The sequence below is a fragment of the Megascapheus bottae genome, chromosome 4 (assembly GCF_031878675.1).
Source record: "Megascapheus bottae isolate mThoBot1 chromosome 4, mThoBot2.hap1, whole genome shotgun sequence".
In the NCBI taxonomy this organism is placed as follows: Eukaryota; Metazoa; Chordata; class Mammalia; order Rodentia; family Geomyidae; genus Megascapheus; species Megascapheus bottae.
In genome coordinates this window covers 49,094,580-49,112,916 of record NC_143512.1, presented here as the reverse complement: position 1 = coordinate 49,112,916, position 18,337 = coordinate 49,094,580, and the positions used below count along the sequence as shown (strand labels likewise).

Below are 18,337 nucleotides of genomic sequence, written 5' to 3'. Positions count from 1 at the left end.
CTGGACAATTTGTCTCTTAATGCACTTTTAGTAATCAATTAGAGCAATATAGCTTTTAGAGCTCTAAAATTGAAGAAATAAATTATAAAAATCCAAAGGTTAATAAAAACTGGTCTGGCATCTCAAAACACTAATATGAAAGGCATTTTAGCTTTCCTACTGCTTTTTAAATACTTTATTTATAACTTCCCAAGATATTAAAGGATAATATATGAGAATGTGAATAAAATTTTAACCAGAATATTTATACTGCATCTTAAACATCAGTTCATTTTGATGAGGCAGATTTCATTTCTGGTGAAATCTGTTCAGTTCCTTAACACTTAGAAGAGGCACAAGGATTTCCTAGTTTTTAGAATCTCCAAGGAAGACAGAGGCATTGGAGAAATGATGCCTGTGGAAACAGTTTGAATTAGACACTTCAATCTTTGTTTTTTCAAAAGATCATCTTTTAGTTGTAAATAATAAAATATGTTGGCTTTTACAATACATTAATACCTTGTTATGTTTATTAAAACTATATCAAATATCTTCTTTTCTTTAATCAATCATATTATCTTTAAATAGTTGTGCAAAGAGATTTCATTTAGCATGTCAACTGATGTACACTGTTGTTTATATACATGGTTTGCTTACTTCAGATCACTAGCATGTATGTCTTGTGTCTGAAAATGACTTGAAATAATACTATACTGGCTAATTGTCCAACCCATAAAATGCATAATACATATAATTATTACAGGGACTTGTTTCTTTAATCTGCAAAAGCACCACCAAGGCCAGACTATGCATAGGTGAGAACAGGCAGCTGTGATCGGAATGATGAAACATCATGTCTTAAAATACTTTCCTTCTACTTTGCCTTTGGAATAAGACAGTCTCTTCAGTTTTTCTATGAAAAGCAAGGTATTCTCAGAAAATGTATCCAAATCACTTTTTATTATAAAGCTATTCAGTCCCATCAATTGTTTAGGACCTCACAGGGCCACCAAGCAAGTGGAGAAATAGATGTATTTCCAAGGGTTTGAATACAACCTGAAATTGTGTGTGTGTGTGTGTGTGTGTGTGTGCGTGCGTGCATGCGTGTGTGTGTGTGTGTGTGTGTGTGTGTGTGTGTGTGTGTAGTTCTGTCTCTGTAGGTTGAGATGGGCTGGTGGAAATGCTTCCAGCTTGAAGGTAGAAGGTGTCTGTGGGAAAAAGTTGTAGAATACCTGAGGCTTTCACCTGAGATTCCTGGCTGCCAGTGTTGGGCCAGGTCTGGTCCCTAAGGGCAAATGACAAAATGAAAAAGTATTATAGTCTTCTCACGTCTACATAAAATGAAATTTTGCATGTCAGTTCTTGAAAGCACTTTATTCTACCTGACCCAGAAAGACCCTGGGTGACTGTGCAGGTGGAGTCATAAATGCTAGAGCAGAGAGTTTTGCCTTTTCCTGAGTTATATAAGCCATGTAGTTAGATATACACTTGTTCGATGGCTAAAGAAGCATTGAGAATAAAAATCAATGACCATTGACAAATGTAGGATATATACAAAATCTTTTCACTGTGATTTCAGAATGCAAAAAGAAAGCTATCATCCTTTTTTTCTGATAATTATCCCTGACATTTTGCCACTGGCCTGCTTTCTTTTTACAAATCAAGTCCGAATGCTACGTTGTTTAATCAGACTTCATTGCATTTCAAATGGATGGGGGTTATAAAGACCAATAATAGACACTTCATAGACTTCACTTTCAGATTTTATTTCATCTCAAATCTATAAACATCACCTCTGTTATTTAGTTTTACATTGATCAACATATGCTATTTTTGTGGTGTATCAAATAGAGTTATTTTATCAACAATGGACTTCATTTCTCCTAGCCAAATGATACAAGTGGTTATTGCATATCTTATCACGTATATGGGTAAACACTCAGGACTGTGTGTGTGTGTGTGTGTGTGTGTGTGTGTGTGTGTGTGTGTGTGTGTGCACTAGTACTAGGACTTAAATTCAGGACCTATGTGCTTGCCTAGCTTTTTCAATCATAGATATCATTCTACCATTTGAGTCACAGACCCATTTCTGCCTTTTGGCTGGTAATTGTAGATAAAAATCTGAAGGGCAGAGCGGGGAGTTTGGCCTAGTGGTAGAGTGCTTGTCTAGCATGCATGAAGACCTGGGTTCAATTCCTCGGAACCACATACATGGAATAAAGCTGGAAGTGGTGCTGTAGCTCAAGTGATAAGCTCAGTCTAAAGACAGTGCTCAGGCCCTGAGTTCAAGCCCCAGGACTGGCAAAAAAACTTAAGGACTTCACTTGCCTGGGCTGTGTTTGAACCATGATCACCAGATCTTAGCCTTCTGTGTTGCTAGAATTACAGGCATAAGCTATCGACACCCACCTAGAATAACTTTTTGAGCCCAGGTTTGGTGTTTACTTAGATTTGGGTTTCTCAGTACAGTTATTAGAATTGTATTGGATTTCTCTTTTTACATAAAAAAAATATTTGGGAGTGGTCATGGGGCTTGAACTCAGCCTGGGCGCTGTCCCTGAGCTCTTCAGCTCAAGTCTACCACCTTAGTCCTGGGCCTGGGTGCTGTCCCTGAGCTCTTCAGCTGAAGGCAATCACCTTCCACTTGAGCCAAACCCCACTTTCCATTTTCTAGAGGTTAATTGAAGATAAGAGTCTCAGGTCCTTTTGTGCCCAGGCTGGCTTTGAATCTTGATCCTCAAATCTCAGCCTCCTGAGTAGCTAGGATTACAGGCGTGAGCCACCATGCCCAGTATAAAACATTTATTTTTAGTAAAAACATTTGGACTTTTCATAAATTAGTAATAGCAAACAATAAAGGAATATGTTTTAGACTAAGACAAAAATCCTCAATAAAAAATAATTTGAAAATTGGCTCTTTAATCGTATTATACTGGGTATCTCATGTTAAAGAGTTGCCTTACAAATGTTAATTGAACAGATCTTCTTAGTTTCCCTAAAAACAAGGATTTTAATCTCTTTTTCTCAGACTCAGATTATGATTTATGCATATTTTAGAAATTTCTTCCAATGGATAAATTGAAAACGTCTGATATTTTGCAGTTGCTTACAGCATTTATGATTTTAAGTTCTCAGCATAAACCTGATGGTGGAGAGGGTTAGTCAGAAAGACAGTCATGCAACAACTGGCATATTGGTTGTTGGCTCGAGAGCAGGAAGCCCTATATTTTAGACTCAAGGCTTTAAGAGAATCTTTATGAAATGTTTTTCTCCTCTCTGAATGAAACAAATGGCTGATGAGTAAAATCTGTGGCTACTCACAACTTTTCTCTTTCATTCTTTTATAGCCCAGAAGATGGTGAAATCCACCCAGAAATCTGTCGACTTTACATCCAGCTTCAGTGCTGCTTAGAAATGTATACAACAGAGATGCTAAAATCTATTTGTCTGCTGGGATCTCTTCAGTTTCATCGAAAAGGTATCTACAATTGATAAATTGCCAGACACTTTTGCCAAGTGTCTATAATACATGCCCATCTACACAATTAGAATGCTCAGGAAATATTTGGTCTATGAGTTAATTTTTTTTGCCAGGCCTGGGGCTTGAACTCAGGGCCTGAGCACTTCAAGGTTAGCAGTCTGCCATGAGAACCACAGCATCACTTCCGGCTTTTTCTATGTATGTGGTACCAAGAAATCGAATCTGGGATTTCGTGCATGTTAGGCAAGCACTCTACCACTAGGCCTCACTCCTGGTCCTTTGAATTAATTTTTGAAAGTCCATAATACTGCTAAGTACATAAGGGTACTAATTGTTATGATCCAGAGTGTAGGAAGAGTCTTAAATCTATTATTTTACCCTTGGTAATATGACCTTTAGTAGAATCAATAACAGCAGCAGAAATATATAATGATAACACTAGTATCATACCTGTCCTCAGGAGTGCTGCAATTTTTCTAGATGAATTGAATTGTAAAAAGACAAATATTTGTGTCTCAAAGGTTTTTAAGTAGGAGGAACTCAACAGATAATAGAGTTAGGAATAGAGTATCTCATTTCCTAGCTTGGCTTAAACTATACTGAAAAAGCCAGGATTTGGGCATAAACCTGTAATCCAAGCATTTGTGAGACTCAGAGAGGAAAAAATCAAAAGTTCAAGGCCAGTTTGAGCAAAATAGCAATATTTTATCTCAAAAAAAGGCAAAATGAAACAAAAACTATAAAGGAAACCCATGGACTCGATGTGTCTAGCATTCAGCATTGGCTGTGTCTTTGCATGCTATGGTCAGATTTCAGACTCCTAGTCTGAGTGATGCTCTTTTTCATATTGATTTTTCTGTCTAGCTGGCCTCCTCCACATTAGCAAACTAATTATTACAGTGCTACTCATCACACATATAAAGAGAGAGAGCTTCTTCCACCTATAGAACAAAAGTCTAGGGCTTCATTCTGTCTGGACTAGCTCCATGTCATGGTATAGACCATGATCGTGTTAGGCAGCTAAGGACCATTCAAAGAGCTGGATATGGAGGGAACTCCACCCAGCCAGTGCTATTGCAAGATAGGTGGAAGGGGAAAAGGAGGGAAATCAAAAGTTTCCATTGCTGGAGGATTTTGTTTTTATTTTCTTTATTAACTCACCAAATGGCAATTTATTGAAATCTTCTGAATATGAACTTTTATTCTTAAGCTCAGGAAAATGGAGATGAGGGTAAAGAAAGTAACACTTACCTGTGATTTCAATTTAGCAATAGAAGAAAGAGTTAAATGATATCTCCATAAAGACACAGTTAAAGATTTGAAATCAAATGAGCACTCCAGCTTGGAAAGAATGAAATCATAAACTACTTGTAAAAATCAAATATTGTATACACATAAATATATGTGTGTCCAGTAGGACTAAAAACAGGATACACTTCAAAGACATGAGAACATTTTCTCAATGCTTATTGCTGCCTTTTCTTTGAAAGGCTAATCTTGCAAGAGTTTTAATCTTTACTTGTTATTAAGTGTGTTTGGAGGGATTAGCTCCTTGACACTCCAAATTCATGATCCAAAAGTTAAACACTCAATCACATTCAAAATATCCTGAGTAAAAGCCTAATGCTTTTACTCTTTTCTTTGATTGCTCTGTCTCTGTCTTTTTGTCTCTGTCTCTCTGTCTCTGTCTCTCTGTCTCTGTCTCTGTCTCTCTGTCTGTCTCTCTGTCTCTGTCTCTCTCTGTCTCTCTCTGTCTCTCTCTCTCTCTCTCTCTCTCTCTCTCTCTCTCTCTCTCTCTCTCTCTCTCTCTCTCTCTCTCTCTCTCTCTCTCTCTCATTTTCACTCAGAGACCCATAGAGAATAGGATTATCATCCTAAATGGTTTACTGAGAAAACTGGGCATAGGCAGTTTTATTCTCCAGTTCTGCATGGTCTACACCTGCAACATTCCTGCCTTTGTTGCCACTGGAATCTTCCTTGCTGATGAAACATATTTACCAAACAGGAGACTCCATTCCTACACTCTTTCTAATTCCTTGTTTACCACTTGAGCCACAGCACCTTCGAGCATGCTAGGCAAGCACTGTACCACAAGCCAAACTCCCAGCTACCTAATCTTCTTTTATCATCCACCACAAGATTTGTCATTTCACAATTGACTTTGGAAAGGAAAATTCTTCTCACCTCATTTTCTGTTTAAAAGTAAAATGTGATACTTCCCAAGATTGCATGCTTGGGTTTGGTTTGGAACACAAATATAAAAGTATGTCATATCTGGGGGCCTGGAGTTTGTCCTAGTGGTAGAGTGCTTACCTAGCATGCATGAAAACTCAGGTTCAATTCCTGGTAACACATACATAGAAAAAGCCAGAAGCAGTGCTGTGGCTCAAGTAGTAGAGCCTTGAGAAGGCCCAAGGACAGTGCTCAGGCCCTGAGTTCAAGCCCCAGGACTGGCAAAAAAAAAGTATGTCACATCATCATCATCAAAAAAATTTTAAACTAAAAAAAGTATGTCACCTCTTAAACTGCTCAGTTTCTTTGTCTCTTGTCATCATTATCAGTCTGACTGGCAAATCTCAGTTGCAGTCACTAGATTTTTGTTCTTTTTTACCACATTGAAACCATAGAGAAGCCTGTTTCCAGAAGCCTCTAGCCAATACATGTTCAACATATGAAATATACTCCCTGAGACACCCCAACTGAAAACTTTCAGTGATCATGAGCTGACAAAATAATGAGTTGAAGAAGAAAGTAGTCCACAAACTATATATAGTGCAAGTATATTAAGCTCCAAGCAAAAAGTTGTGTTGTTCTTGAAATTTGAAACCTCTGCATAAAACTTGAATAGAGGAGAATCAACCAGCAAGGAAAAAAAAAACACAAGCAAATCTTTCTGTAGAAAGGGAAAACAGGCAAGCAGTTCTTTCTGTTTATGAAAACAAGAAGTGGGGGAGGGATGATATATGCTCTGAAAATAAGATTTACCAAGCTTTGATTCACGGTATGCAGATAAGAAAAAAACAATAAACACACACACACACATATATTCATACATATACACATATGTTTATACATATACATACATATAGTATATGTATACAATAAATAAAGTAATAGAACATAGGTTCAGGTGACTACAATTTCAGGTAAGGTGGTAGAGGTGGACAGAGAAAACAAAGTGTGGATCAAGATATCAGTCTCAGGCACCAGTGGCTCCACTGGTAATCCTAGATACTCAGGAGACTGAGATCAAATTCACCCAGGTAGAAAAGTCTGTGAGACCATATCTCTAAATTAACTACTCAAAAGCCATACTGGAAGTGTGATTCAAGTGGTAGAACACCAGCAAAACAAGCAAGCCAAGCAAGCTAAGCAAACACAAGGCCCCAGGTTCAAATGTTGGTATTATGAAAAATAACATACCACTTTCCTCTAGAATAGAAATGTATGCATTAGGGCCGGGAATTTAGCCTAGTGGTAGAGTGCTTGCCTACTATGCACGAACACCCGGGTTTGATTCCTCGGTACCACATACATGGAAAAAAGTGGAAGTGGTGCTGAGGCTCAAGTGGTAGAGCTCTAGCCTTGAGAAAGCCCAAGGGTAGTGCTCAGCCACTGAGCCTCAAGCCCAAGACTGACAAAAAAAAACAAAAACAATAAAAAAAAAGAAATGTATGCATTATTTTTTTTGCCAGTACTGGGCTTGGGCTCAGGGCATGAGCACTGTCCTTGGATTTTCTCAAGGCTAGAGCTCTACCACTTGAGCCTCAGCCCATTTCTGGCTTTTTTCTATGTATGTGGTACCGAGGAATCGAACCCAGGTCTTCGTGCATGCTAAGCACTCTACCACTAGGCCAAACTCCCGGCCCCTATTTTTTGTATCATATATTAGCAAAAATATCACCTACCCACTAGATAGTAGTATATATACTGAAATTCAAGCTGCCAGAATAGTTTTCCAATGCAGTATATTGTTTTCTCACTTTTCACTATTATTTTATTGACATACCAAGCAAAAAATCTTAATACAGAGAAGAGATAGTGCCAGATTAAACAGAAATATCATAGCTGATAGTTAAATGAATTCATTTAGCAATAGTGGATGCTTTGGGGGAAGAATTCTGACACAATGAAAAGGTCCATTCCAATATATCATTAAAATATATGCTTTTTCCAAGCAATGGCCTCTATGTGATTTCATACTAAGAAATAGCCCATCCCAGAGGACCTTTATTAAAATCCCTTCTCTTGAGAAATAAGTCCCTAAGGAAAATTATGTCTCTTGTTTGACTTTATAACACCCAAAATCTCTTTCTAGTTAAAATCTATCTGGTGTTTTTCTTTTAGTGTGACAATAGAAGCTGATATATTAAGTAAGCCTCTTTGAGGGGCTGAAGGTTGACCATCTCCTCTTCTTTAGCTTTTCCTTTCATTAAGGAAAGGAAAAATAGTAATGAAGTCACTAAATTTGCCTCTCTCTAAGAGTCTTTTGTCAATTTTGTTGGGGTTAAATCCTAACGTGCAAATCCAAATTGCTTCACAGTAATCTTCACCACTGATTTTTTTTATGCACACTTTCCGGTCATCAGAAGCACAGATACTACTATATGTCTTACTTAATTTTTTTTATTGACCAATCATGACATGAGTTTACTCTTTGCAAACAAAGGGCTTATAAGGTCACTTCAGGGTCTGTGATTTCTTTCTGCAACAGTAGGCCTGAACTAATTTCAAAGCTTCTATAGTGCTCTTCAGTTTAGTAATGCAAATTTGTCTTTCTCATCCATTAGAACAATGAAAGTGTCCTTAATCCTTAACAATATTTTTGCTTGGCCTTCTTGTTTGTTTCAGGCACTGTTTCTGATTATTTTGTCTAATAAATATGGTATGATCTACTTGACAATCTTTTATACTATACAAGATCATGCTATCACTAAAGAAATGAAGAAGCACATTACCAAAATGCTTTCCTTCTTCATGGCTGACAAAAATTAAAGCTAAATTACAGTGATGTGTGCTAAAAACCTACATTCAATAAAAATGATGGGTTATATCAGGTAGAGTGGTTGTGAGAAACTATAAGAAAATGAAAGTTGGAAATGATGTTAGTCTTCTTGTTGTCTCATATTCTAACACTGTAAGTTGTTGATTGAAGCACTCTTTGACACAGTCTGATTTCTGTGTTATTAGTGAAAACAGATTGTTTGTGCTTCTTTACAGTTAGCTAGGTAAGCAACCATTTCACATTACCAATTCCATGTATCACCCTGGCTATCAATGCCTGTGTCCTGCACTGAAGGAAATGAGATTACAAGTTTCACTCACTTTGCTGGCAGAAAACTGAACTGGATTTCTGAGGGAATAAGACCCTGACATTTTAACCATAGCTGTCCTGTCACTTTCTCCATCATTGATGGAATGTTACAAGTTTGATTTAGCTTGTTTATTCCATATTTGTTCTCATCTCACCCAGTGTCTCTGTCACTAGTCCTTTCTGGCTCCACTAGCCTGTCTGCCATAGCTTATTAAAAAAAAATTGTCCCTGGGTTTTTTGAGGGTGATATCATCCTCCCTTCTTTTCCCTGTGACAAGATGGAGTCTTTTCCCAAAATGTGCCACTATGATAAATGCACAGGTAAAAATATGCAAAGGAGATGCAATCACTTGAAGAAAAGTGATACTTGTTGAAAGTTGAAAAATAATTTAAACCTGTTGTCAGGTAAACTCAAGATGTTCTAATGAGTGATTAGTAAACCACTGTCCAGCAAAATAGGATGAACTCAAGACAATAATGGCATCCAGACAGTAAGAAGCCAGTGCATTTACCCAGCATCATATCAAGAAATGGTCTACACCAAGAGAAGGAGCAAGCAACAGAAAGACAGAAATAGAATTTAGCCAAAAGTAAATGCTTTATTTCCCAATATAAGTGGCAGCTAACACCAAAATAGAACAGTGAGTTAGAAGAAATGAAGCAGAATAAATCCAAAATAGACTGTGATTCAAATCCCAAGTGGAGACATGCATTTGTTCTTTAAACAAATATTTGTTGTGTATCTAGCATATGTAAGGCACTGTTATAGGTGTTGGGGACTGAGTGATCAAGGTCAAAGAGTTCTCTGTTCAGGTGGAGTATACATTCTAGTGGAGGGAAAGGAAGGAGAGGAGAGGACAGGAGAGGAGAGGACAGGAGAAGAATACAGGAAAGAAGGAGGGAGGCAAGGAGGGAGGGAGGGAGAGAGGGAGGAAGGAAGGGAGAGAGGAATAACAATGAATCTGATTTGAATGACATAAACCAACAACTTCATGAGCATTGTTTCTGACATAGAAGACCTATAGCAGGACTGTAGAATGGCTTCTTCTGTAAAATGGCTATAGTTCTATAAAATCACCTACTGTGCAGTCTCCATGTCTTCATATACAAGTGAGTGGGTCAAAGCTGTAGAATAGGAGCCTAGCAATGGTGATTTTTTCATTGGGGACCTTTTATTGGCCAGATGTTGCACATTTTATACTAAGTATTATTTCCCTGGTTTTACAGAGGAAGAACCTGAAACCCTGAGATAAGTTTCCCAAGATGACATTTCATGGTGGTCCTGCTGCAAAGCAAGTGGTCAGTTCAGCATTCTATCCCAGTCCCACTAAGCTACACCGGAGAAGGGCAGAAGGCCTCAGACACAGATGATGTTAAGGATGTGGCCCAGGGAGTATGGAGGAGGATGTGGGGTGTTGTGGAGGAGGGGATAGTGCCTCGGCTCTTATGAACTATATTAATCTCCTAATGCATGGGCAAGAATAGAGCTCTCTATATGGCATAGTTATTACTTCCTGCCATGTATTTAATGGCACAAAGAATATATTACACATAGAAAACCCTATAAAATTGTTTTTCACCTAGATAAACCACCGACTGAGTCAATATAACTGGTTTCCAGTTATTGTATGCTTTCTAGAAACTGGAGAGAGTAATGCTAGATTGCTTGATTGATGGCCTACAGTTCTCCCATTCTTTCATGTTGCCTATAATTTCACTTAGCACTTATGAAAGTTCACGAGAATGAGAAACGTTCTGTAGACACAGACCGCTGCATAGGTTCATTTTGTTGTTCACATTGAGTCAGCATAGAAACTACTCTGAAGGCTTGCTGTGTCCAAAGTGACACAGCATACTTTCAGGATCACAAGTAAAGTAGGAAATGAAGTCATGGGTAGAAGTGGGGAGAGAATGCAGTCAAGAATTCATTGTATATACTGTATACACCACAAAATTAAGAAATGTAAGGGAAGGGGTGGATTAAAGGCGATGAGACTGCTGAAGGGGAAAGACCTACATCAAAATGCATTGTATTCAAATACTGCTTTGTTAAATGACACCACCCCTCTACAACTACTTAAAGATAATCATTTTTAAAAGTAAGGGGGCAAACAGGCTCCTGGCATTAATGAAATGGCAAGATACTGATACGGAATTAACACACAAGACTTGTTAGTTTTGTTTTGATTCCTGGATTAAAGTGCTTGAATTGGTAAGACCGACTTTGTTGAACATCAGAGGCTTAACTAATGCCTGCTGTGGAGACTCTGTGTATGGTATTGCTTCCATTGCCACTGACAGGGTGATGGCAAGGAAGAAGCAAGACTGGAAGAAAAGGGAAAAGAAAGAAAGGGAAGCAAGGAAACACAAATAAATGGAAAGAAGATGTGAGAAATAATTCAAGGAAGAGACCTCCAGAATAAGTGTGATGAAACATCCTTCACCCAGTCCTCTCATAGCAGTGTTTGGAAATTCCAGGGCTGCATGTTCTATCTTGAAATGATTCCACAGGCAGAAGTATTCTTGTTTTTCCTGAATTCCCATTTCTCATGAATATAAGAATAGCCAGTGTGTGCTTCGTGGGTAGTTTCCCTTAATATTTCTTCAACCATGTCTCTTACAGTATATGTAAACAGGCTAAAAATACATGGAAATCTCCAAGGATCTAAAGGCTAAAAGTTTTTCAGGACCCTAAGGCAAGTGGCCAAGTCTTTGATGGTCTAGTTCTAAACAATGACACTGCTAACTTAGTATGAATTCAAGGTGTTCTAAAGATTCTCTTCTCTCTTTCCCTATCTCCTGCCCAAGTCAAAACACCTGTTCACTGAGGCCTGAAATTGATTTTTCAGAGGACAGAGTTTTTCATTTCATAATAAGAAATCATTTTAAATGCACATTTGCTCTCTTGAGTAAAGCAAAACATAGACTTGAAGTCACCACCTGGAAGTGTGTTGTCTGCTTCCCTAAGAGCAGGGCAGAGAGCCCAACCTGATGCCAGAGAACAAATACTCCATTTGGAAGACAGCCAGGCAAAGGAAGGGAGCTAGGACTCAGGATCTCAACTTGAACTAGCTGGATTTGTGGAAAGACAGTTCGTCTGCTATCTCCTTCCCATGACTCAAGAGAACAGCTATGAACTGACCTTGCTAAGTTCTTCAACCTCACATCTTACCCAGCAAACTTCCCACACCTGCCACTGGACCTGCCACTGCCATACTCAGGGCATCTTGATCCACTTCAAGGAACTCACCTCATAAGTTTCTTTTAAGACATATGGCCCATCCCACCCCACCTCTCAGTTGTTCCTTTCCCCTGGCTTATCTCTGCACGTTATATGGGTTATAATTTAGATGTGACTTCCTCCAGAAATCTCTGAACCTTCCAAGGCTGAGCTGATGTCTGCTCCATGTGGCCTCCAATCATCTCTGTGACATAATAATGCATGTGTTCCCTTGTAAAGGCATTTCCTGATTTTTTCCTCTGTTCTCGGTAGACCTTGATAATTGTGAGCACATTTATGATTATATCCCAAGTATCTAGAGCAGTGCCCGGAGCAGAGTAAAAATTCAATTAATGATTATTAAATAAGGAGATGAATTGTTTTGACTTTCCACCTATTGTCAAAGACAGAGAATGTAATTAAAGGAAAAATTTATCCTGAGATATTCTACTGAACTCATGCACATATATCCTTTCCTCCTGAAAAATCTACTGAAATAAAGAAAAGCATATAATGAAAAGAATAAATTCCTTTTAGTTCTAGATTGAAGTAGTGCTTGAGATAAGACCAAATCTTAGCTGATTCTAACAAAATGAGTTCATTTTCCATTCACATCTCAGTCCATTTGCCTGAGTTGAGGTAGAACAGGACAGGATTCTCATTTCATTCCTCTGGTGGGGAGAGAGTAATGTCTGTATCCATTAGAAAGCATAGAAAATCCCATAAAAGGATTTGGGGGGGCCAGTAAAAAAAGAGATGTACATTTCTCTGAAGGGTCCATTGGCCATAACTCAGAAATGTGGGCCTTTCTAACTGTAATAGGAAAAGAAAATAGAAGTTAGTGAAAACAGAACATTCTCCCATGACCCTGAAAAACAAAGGATGACGACAACAGACCAGATTTTGAGAACATTTCTTAAAACTAGGAAGCAATTGAGTTAGAACTCGTAGAAATAAATAACCAGAGGAAAACAGCAGATAAGAAGTTGAGGAAAAAAATAGAAGTCAAGCAGGAGAATATTTCTGCAAAAATTGAGTCCATTCCAGAGATACTTCAAACCCTGACAACAAACACAACTCACAGGAAAGATTTCTAGAAATGTTGTCAGAGAAATGAATGTTTGAAACTGTGAGAAACACCAGGCTGCCCCACTGAGCAGCAGACTATCAATGCCTGCCCCAGGAGGAGGCCTGGGGAGAATGTCAGTCCTGAGGAGCAAAGCTGAATGGAGTGTGAAATAATTCTGGGCCTCCCCTCACAGGGCAGCAATAGGAGAGAAAGAAAGTGAATTCAGGACTACAGAGCTTTATACTAGGACAAATTGTTCATTTTTTTTTCTCTCTAAAGTAAGTTTTCTAACCAATAAACTTAGAACAGACATGAAGCCTAAAGAATAGGCAGAAACTAAATATGGAACCAAACCCAGATGCCCCTCAATGGATGAATAGATGGAGAAAATGAGGGCATATATACATGATGCAATTCTATGCTTTCATCGTAAAGAATGATATTGTACCATTTGTAAAGAAATAGAAAGACTTGGAAAACATATAAGTGAAGTCATGCTTTCCCTTATTTGTTGTAAGTAGAATGTGCCTATACTAACCTACAAGTAAACACACTGGATGGTAAAACACACACACACACACACACACACACACACACACACAAAATACACTTGGGCATGATAATTTATATCGGACTCTAGAGATTTCACACAGTAAAACCAAAGGAGAGAATTCCAAGGCTTAGGAGTGATGTTCATATGATCATATTAAGTATTTATTGAAATGAATACCAAGAAATGGAAACAAGAGGGGCTTTTGTTATATTTTTCTCTTACATCACTTTTTTTTCTCTGTACCTCATGTCTTGTATGTAAATGTATGTGTTTGTGGGAGGATACACGGAACATAGAAATGGTGGGGCAAAGATCCAACAAAAACAGCAGTGATACTCCCTTCATACTATGCTGAAAACCAACTGTATGCCAGGCACTGGTGGCTCATACTTGTAATACTAACTACTCAGGAGGCTGAAGTTTGAAATTGTGGTTAAAAGCCAGATCAGGCAGAAAAGTCCATGAGACTCTTATCTCCAGTTAAGGACCAAACAACTGGAAGTAGCGCTGTGGTTCAAAATGGTAGAGCACTAGGCTTGGGCTGAGGAGCTCAGGGACAGCACCCACTCCCTGAGTTCAAGCCCTACAACTGTCAAAAATAAAAGAAAATGAACTATACAACTTGTGGGGGTTAGGTGTCAGAGAGAAAAAAGCTGGGAGAAAGTGAGGAAAGGAGTGACACTGTTCAAAATAAATGTATTCATTACCTGAATTATATAACTGTAACCCTTCTATACATCATCTTTACAATAACAATAAAAGAAAGAATAAGCAGAGAACCTTTAGAAGGGAACTCCTAGACAACTGCCCCCAAAAAGCTTTAGACACATATTGTCTATACCAAGACCCTTCTTACAAGAAGGACACTGTTAGGATGATATACAAACAGAGATGGTCAAGACATATCTGATTAGACATCCAGGAGTGACAAAATTCTTATAAAAGGAAATACATATATATATATATATAATCAATTTAGGCAAAAGAATTTATGAATTTGTTGCATGAGACAATAGCAACACCACATCAGAAATAGCTAGATTGTTGGAAATACAAAATACTATTAATCAAACAAAAATTCAATACTGAGAGTTAATTCTCCATTTTGTGCATCTTGCAAAATGAAGTTATGATTATTCTTGGGGTTTTTTTTTGTCAGTTGTGGGACTTGAACTCAGAGCCTAGGAGCTGTCCCTGAGCTTTGTTGCTAGCACTGTACTACTTGAGCCATAGCTACATTTCGGGGGTGGGGGCGGGTTGGTGGCTAATTGGAGATAAGTCTCACAGATTTTCTTGCCTGGACTGGCTTTGAACCATGATCCTCAAATCTCAATCTCTTGAGGAGCTAGGATTACAGTCATAAACCACCAGCATACAGCTGGTTGTTCTTGTTTTGCCCTATTATTTCAAGGATGTTTATTTAGTAATCACTTTGAAAAAACAGAGTAGCTCCTGCAGGAAAAGGAATGCTTAATATTCTTTTTTTTAATTTTTTTGCCAGTCTGGGGTTTGAGCTCTGGACCTGAGCACTGTCCTCAGGCTTTCTTAAGGCTAGTGCTCTAGCACTTGAGCCACAGCACCGTTCCTGGCATTTTTCTATGTATGTGATACCAAGGAAACAAACCCGGATCTTCGTGCATGCTAGGCAAGCACTTTACCAGTAGGCCAAACTCCTGGCCCAGTATTCAATTTTTTTAAGTCTCCCTCTGAGACACTGGAACCCTAAAAGTTTCGTGATTCTCTCTTGTCACAGCCTACTATGTGTTTAGATTCCTTCTGTTCCTATGTGATTTTCTTGCAGTAAATAGGACACAAGAGACTAGCAAAAATGCTGGCATGTGTACTACTGTCATTCTGTGAGTAATAAACTGTCGCAGACCCAGGAACTTACGGCATCTTTCATTATCCACAAAATTGTAGCAGGCTAGCGTGCAAGTTGGTACAATCTCTGACCACCATTATTAACTAGAATCATAATGGAAATCTTGAGAGCCTAACAGAATGAACTGAAGATCAAGTGAAGATATTTTCCCAGAATTCAGTCCAAAAGATAAATATGAAATAGAGAGGCAAGTTAACAAACACAGACGATAAATCCAAGAGATGCAAATATGAGATTGGAATTCTGGAAGACTAGAGAGTATTGAGAAATGTAGCAATGAAGAATAATTTTTAAAATATCCCTACATATAACTGAAGAGTCAGAAACACTTAAAAAGATCATGTTATTTGAGTGACACACCCTAATAGATATTTAATAATGACAAAGGAAAAATGGGTATATCTATAATAGTTGAAACTGGTAGAAACTACCTTAACCACATTATTACTAATACCATTAATAATAGGATATGCTGATTCATACACTTTCTGACATGATGTAGTAGTAGAAGGACCCGCTGTCACTTCTGAAATATTCTTGGCCAAAATGAATTCCTCTGAACCTATCCATGGGCAGAGAGGTACAAATGGAAAGCTATCCTATTAATCAATTGACTTTTAGGCTTCAGTAAAAAAAAAAAAAATTCATGATTTGAAAAAAAAAGATGAGAGTACTCTTCTAGATTTCTAGATAAAGGAATAAAGAAACATGACAACCAAATGCTGTGCATAGTTATTGTTTGGTTTTCTCAAAAGGTAAGAGTTTTAGTGTCATTGGAACAACTGGACAAGTTTAAATACAGACTACACATTAAATAATAGTGATATATCAAATTGTTTTGAGTCATATTTAGCCAAAGTTTAAAATTGCTACAGTATAATAGTAACTTTGAGGTTATATAATTAAAGGGATATATGCTTAAGTATTTAATATAAAGTGTTATCTGTAACATACTTGTGTTTCATCACAATGCAATAAGTATAATTTGTGTATAATTTACATATAAACTTATACTTTCTTTCAAAATAACAAATTAGGGAAAATAAATCACAAATTCTAATCAAAATATTAATTGAGAAAAATTCAAATAATAAAAATTCATGCCTGGAACATATTTATGAGTCAATTTAGAACTCAAAAATTTAAAGATTACACCCTAAAATCTTGCAGAGAACCATAAATAGGTTACATACAAAGCATCCTGAGATATAAATAGAAGTTAAGAGAACAATGTCATCCCAGTTCTAAGAGAAACTTAGTTTGAACCTAGATCTTTCTACTCAGCCAATAAAATTTAAATGTGAGACTAAAATATATTTTAAGTCATGTAAAAAGCAAGATATTTTGCATGCCACAGATCTAGCCTAGTCCATGATCACCAAATGCCTTCAGGCTGCCTTCTCCTTCAAAGGTTTGGAAATCAGAGGGACGTTTCAGGGAGCCCCTTTGGGTACTCTTAAGAGATCTCAGCTGTTCTACTCAGCTCATATCCCCAAGCTTCTTCTGCCCAAAGGTGGAGAGCAACTGAACTGACTGACTATATTTACTCTATTCTATCAGAAGCATAAGGCAAATGCTTTAAAGAGGTCACTTCCCTCCTACTGTGAAATGATAATGTGTTCAATTATGTACTTAATTAATTTCTACCCGACAGCATACCATAAAATTGAAAAACAGTTCCTTAGAAAAATTTCATCCCCCAATATCAGTGTGCAGAAAGCACATAACAAAAGATTCAAATTTTCTGCACTTTGTTGAAAGGTGTATGGTTACCTCTTAATTTGCCTTTCTCTTTGTTCTGCTACTTTTATGGCTTAGAAATTACAAGGATGAGATTTTTGCTAGTTTCTTTTGATAGAGACTCCAATGGCAAAAACCATGGAGTTTTACCATGGACAGTCCATTTTCTTTGTTAGTTTGCTTGAGTTTTCTAGTGCTACTTTTTTGTGTGTGGGTCATGGGGCTTGATCTCTGCCTGGGCACTGTCCCTGAGCTCTTCAGCTCAAGGCTACCACCCTACCCTTGAGCCAAGCCCCACTTCCCGTTTTCTAGAGGTTAATTGGAGATAAGAGTCTCAAATCCTTTTGTGTTCAAAGGTTGGCTTTGAATTTTGATCCTCAGAGCTCAGCTTCCTGAGTAGCCAGGATTACAGGAGTGAGTTACCATGCCCGGCTTATTTGTTTATTTGAAATAGGAAAGGGAAGGAGGAAAACAGGATGAGGGGAGAGGAGGGGGAAGGGAAATGGGGACAAAAGCATGAGAAGGGGTATCAATGTGTAAGAAGTAATGCACCTTCTATCTGACAAATGTAACTGTAACACCTCTATCAATTACAATAAAATGGGACTATTCTAAAATCAAAAAATGCATAAACTTAAAAAACCTCCTAAATTGAAGATTTTCATGTGCTTTCATCTAGGGGATAAAAATAGGAAAACAAGGAAAAAATACCAAAAAAAAAGTCACAGCAGGATTTGTGAGTCTTAGCTAAGAAATTTCAAGTGTAGTTTATGTAATGTAAATATTCAATTATGTGAGATATAACAATTCCATAACTAATCCAGAGTTTTGTCCACATACTGAAATAAAACCAGGTGTAAGAATAAAGATACAAACCAGCTACTCTGTCTGATAACAACTTCACAATTACTTAGTCTTTGTTATTGACCATCTCTAACACTTTATACTCCATGAAAAAGATACTATTTTATTCTACTTCCATTATTTGTAACAACAAGCCTACTGTTCCATAACTACCTGACACTTGTAAATTTATTTGTAAGTAATGAAGCAATGAGCAGGTGAATGAACAAATGACAAAACTAGGCTTAAAACACAG

The 18,337-nt window shown here is 37.6% G+C and overlaps 1 protein-coding gene across 1 annotated transcript in view; it reads left to right on the top strand.

Annotated features, from left to right (window-relative positions):
* Rgs7bp (regulator of G protein signaling 7 binding protein) overlaps window positions 1-18,337 on the top strand; it is an 83,063-nt gene that overhangs the window by 49,041 nt on the left and 15,685 nt on the right. The window contains exon 3 of the mRNA XM_090331872.1: window positions 3,327-3,457. Coding sequence (XP_090187998.1) covers window positions 3,327-3,457 — 131 coding nt within the window. The remainder of the gene's footprint in view (window positions 1-3,326; window positions 3,458-18,337) is intronic.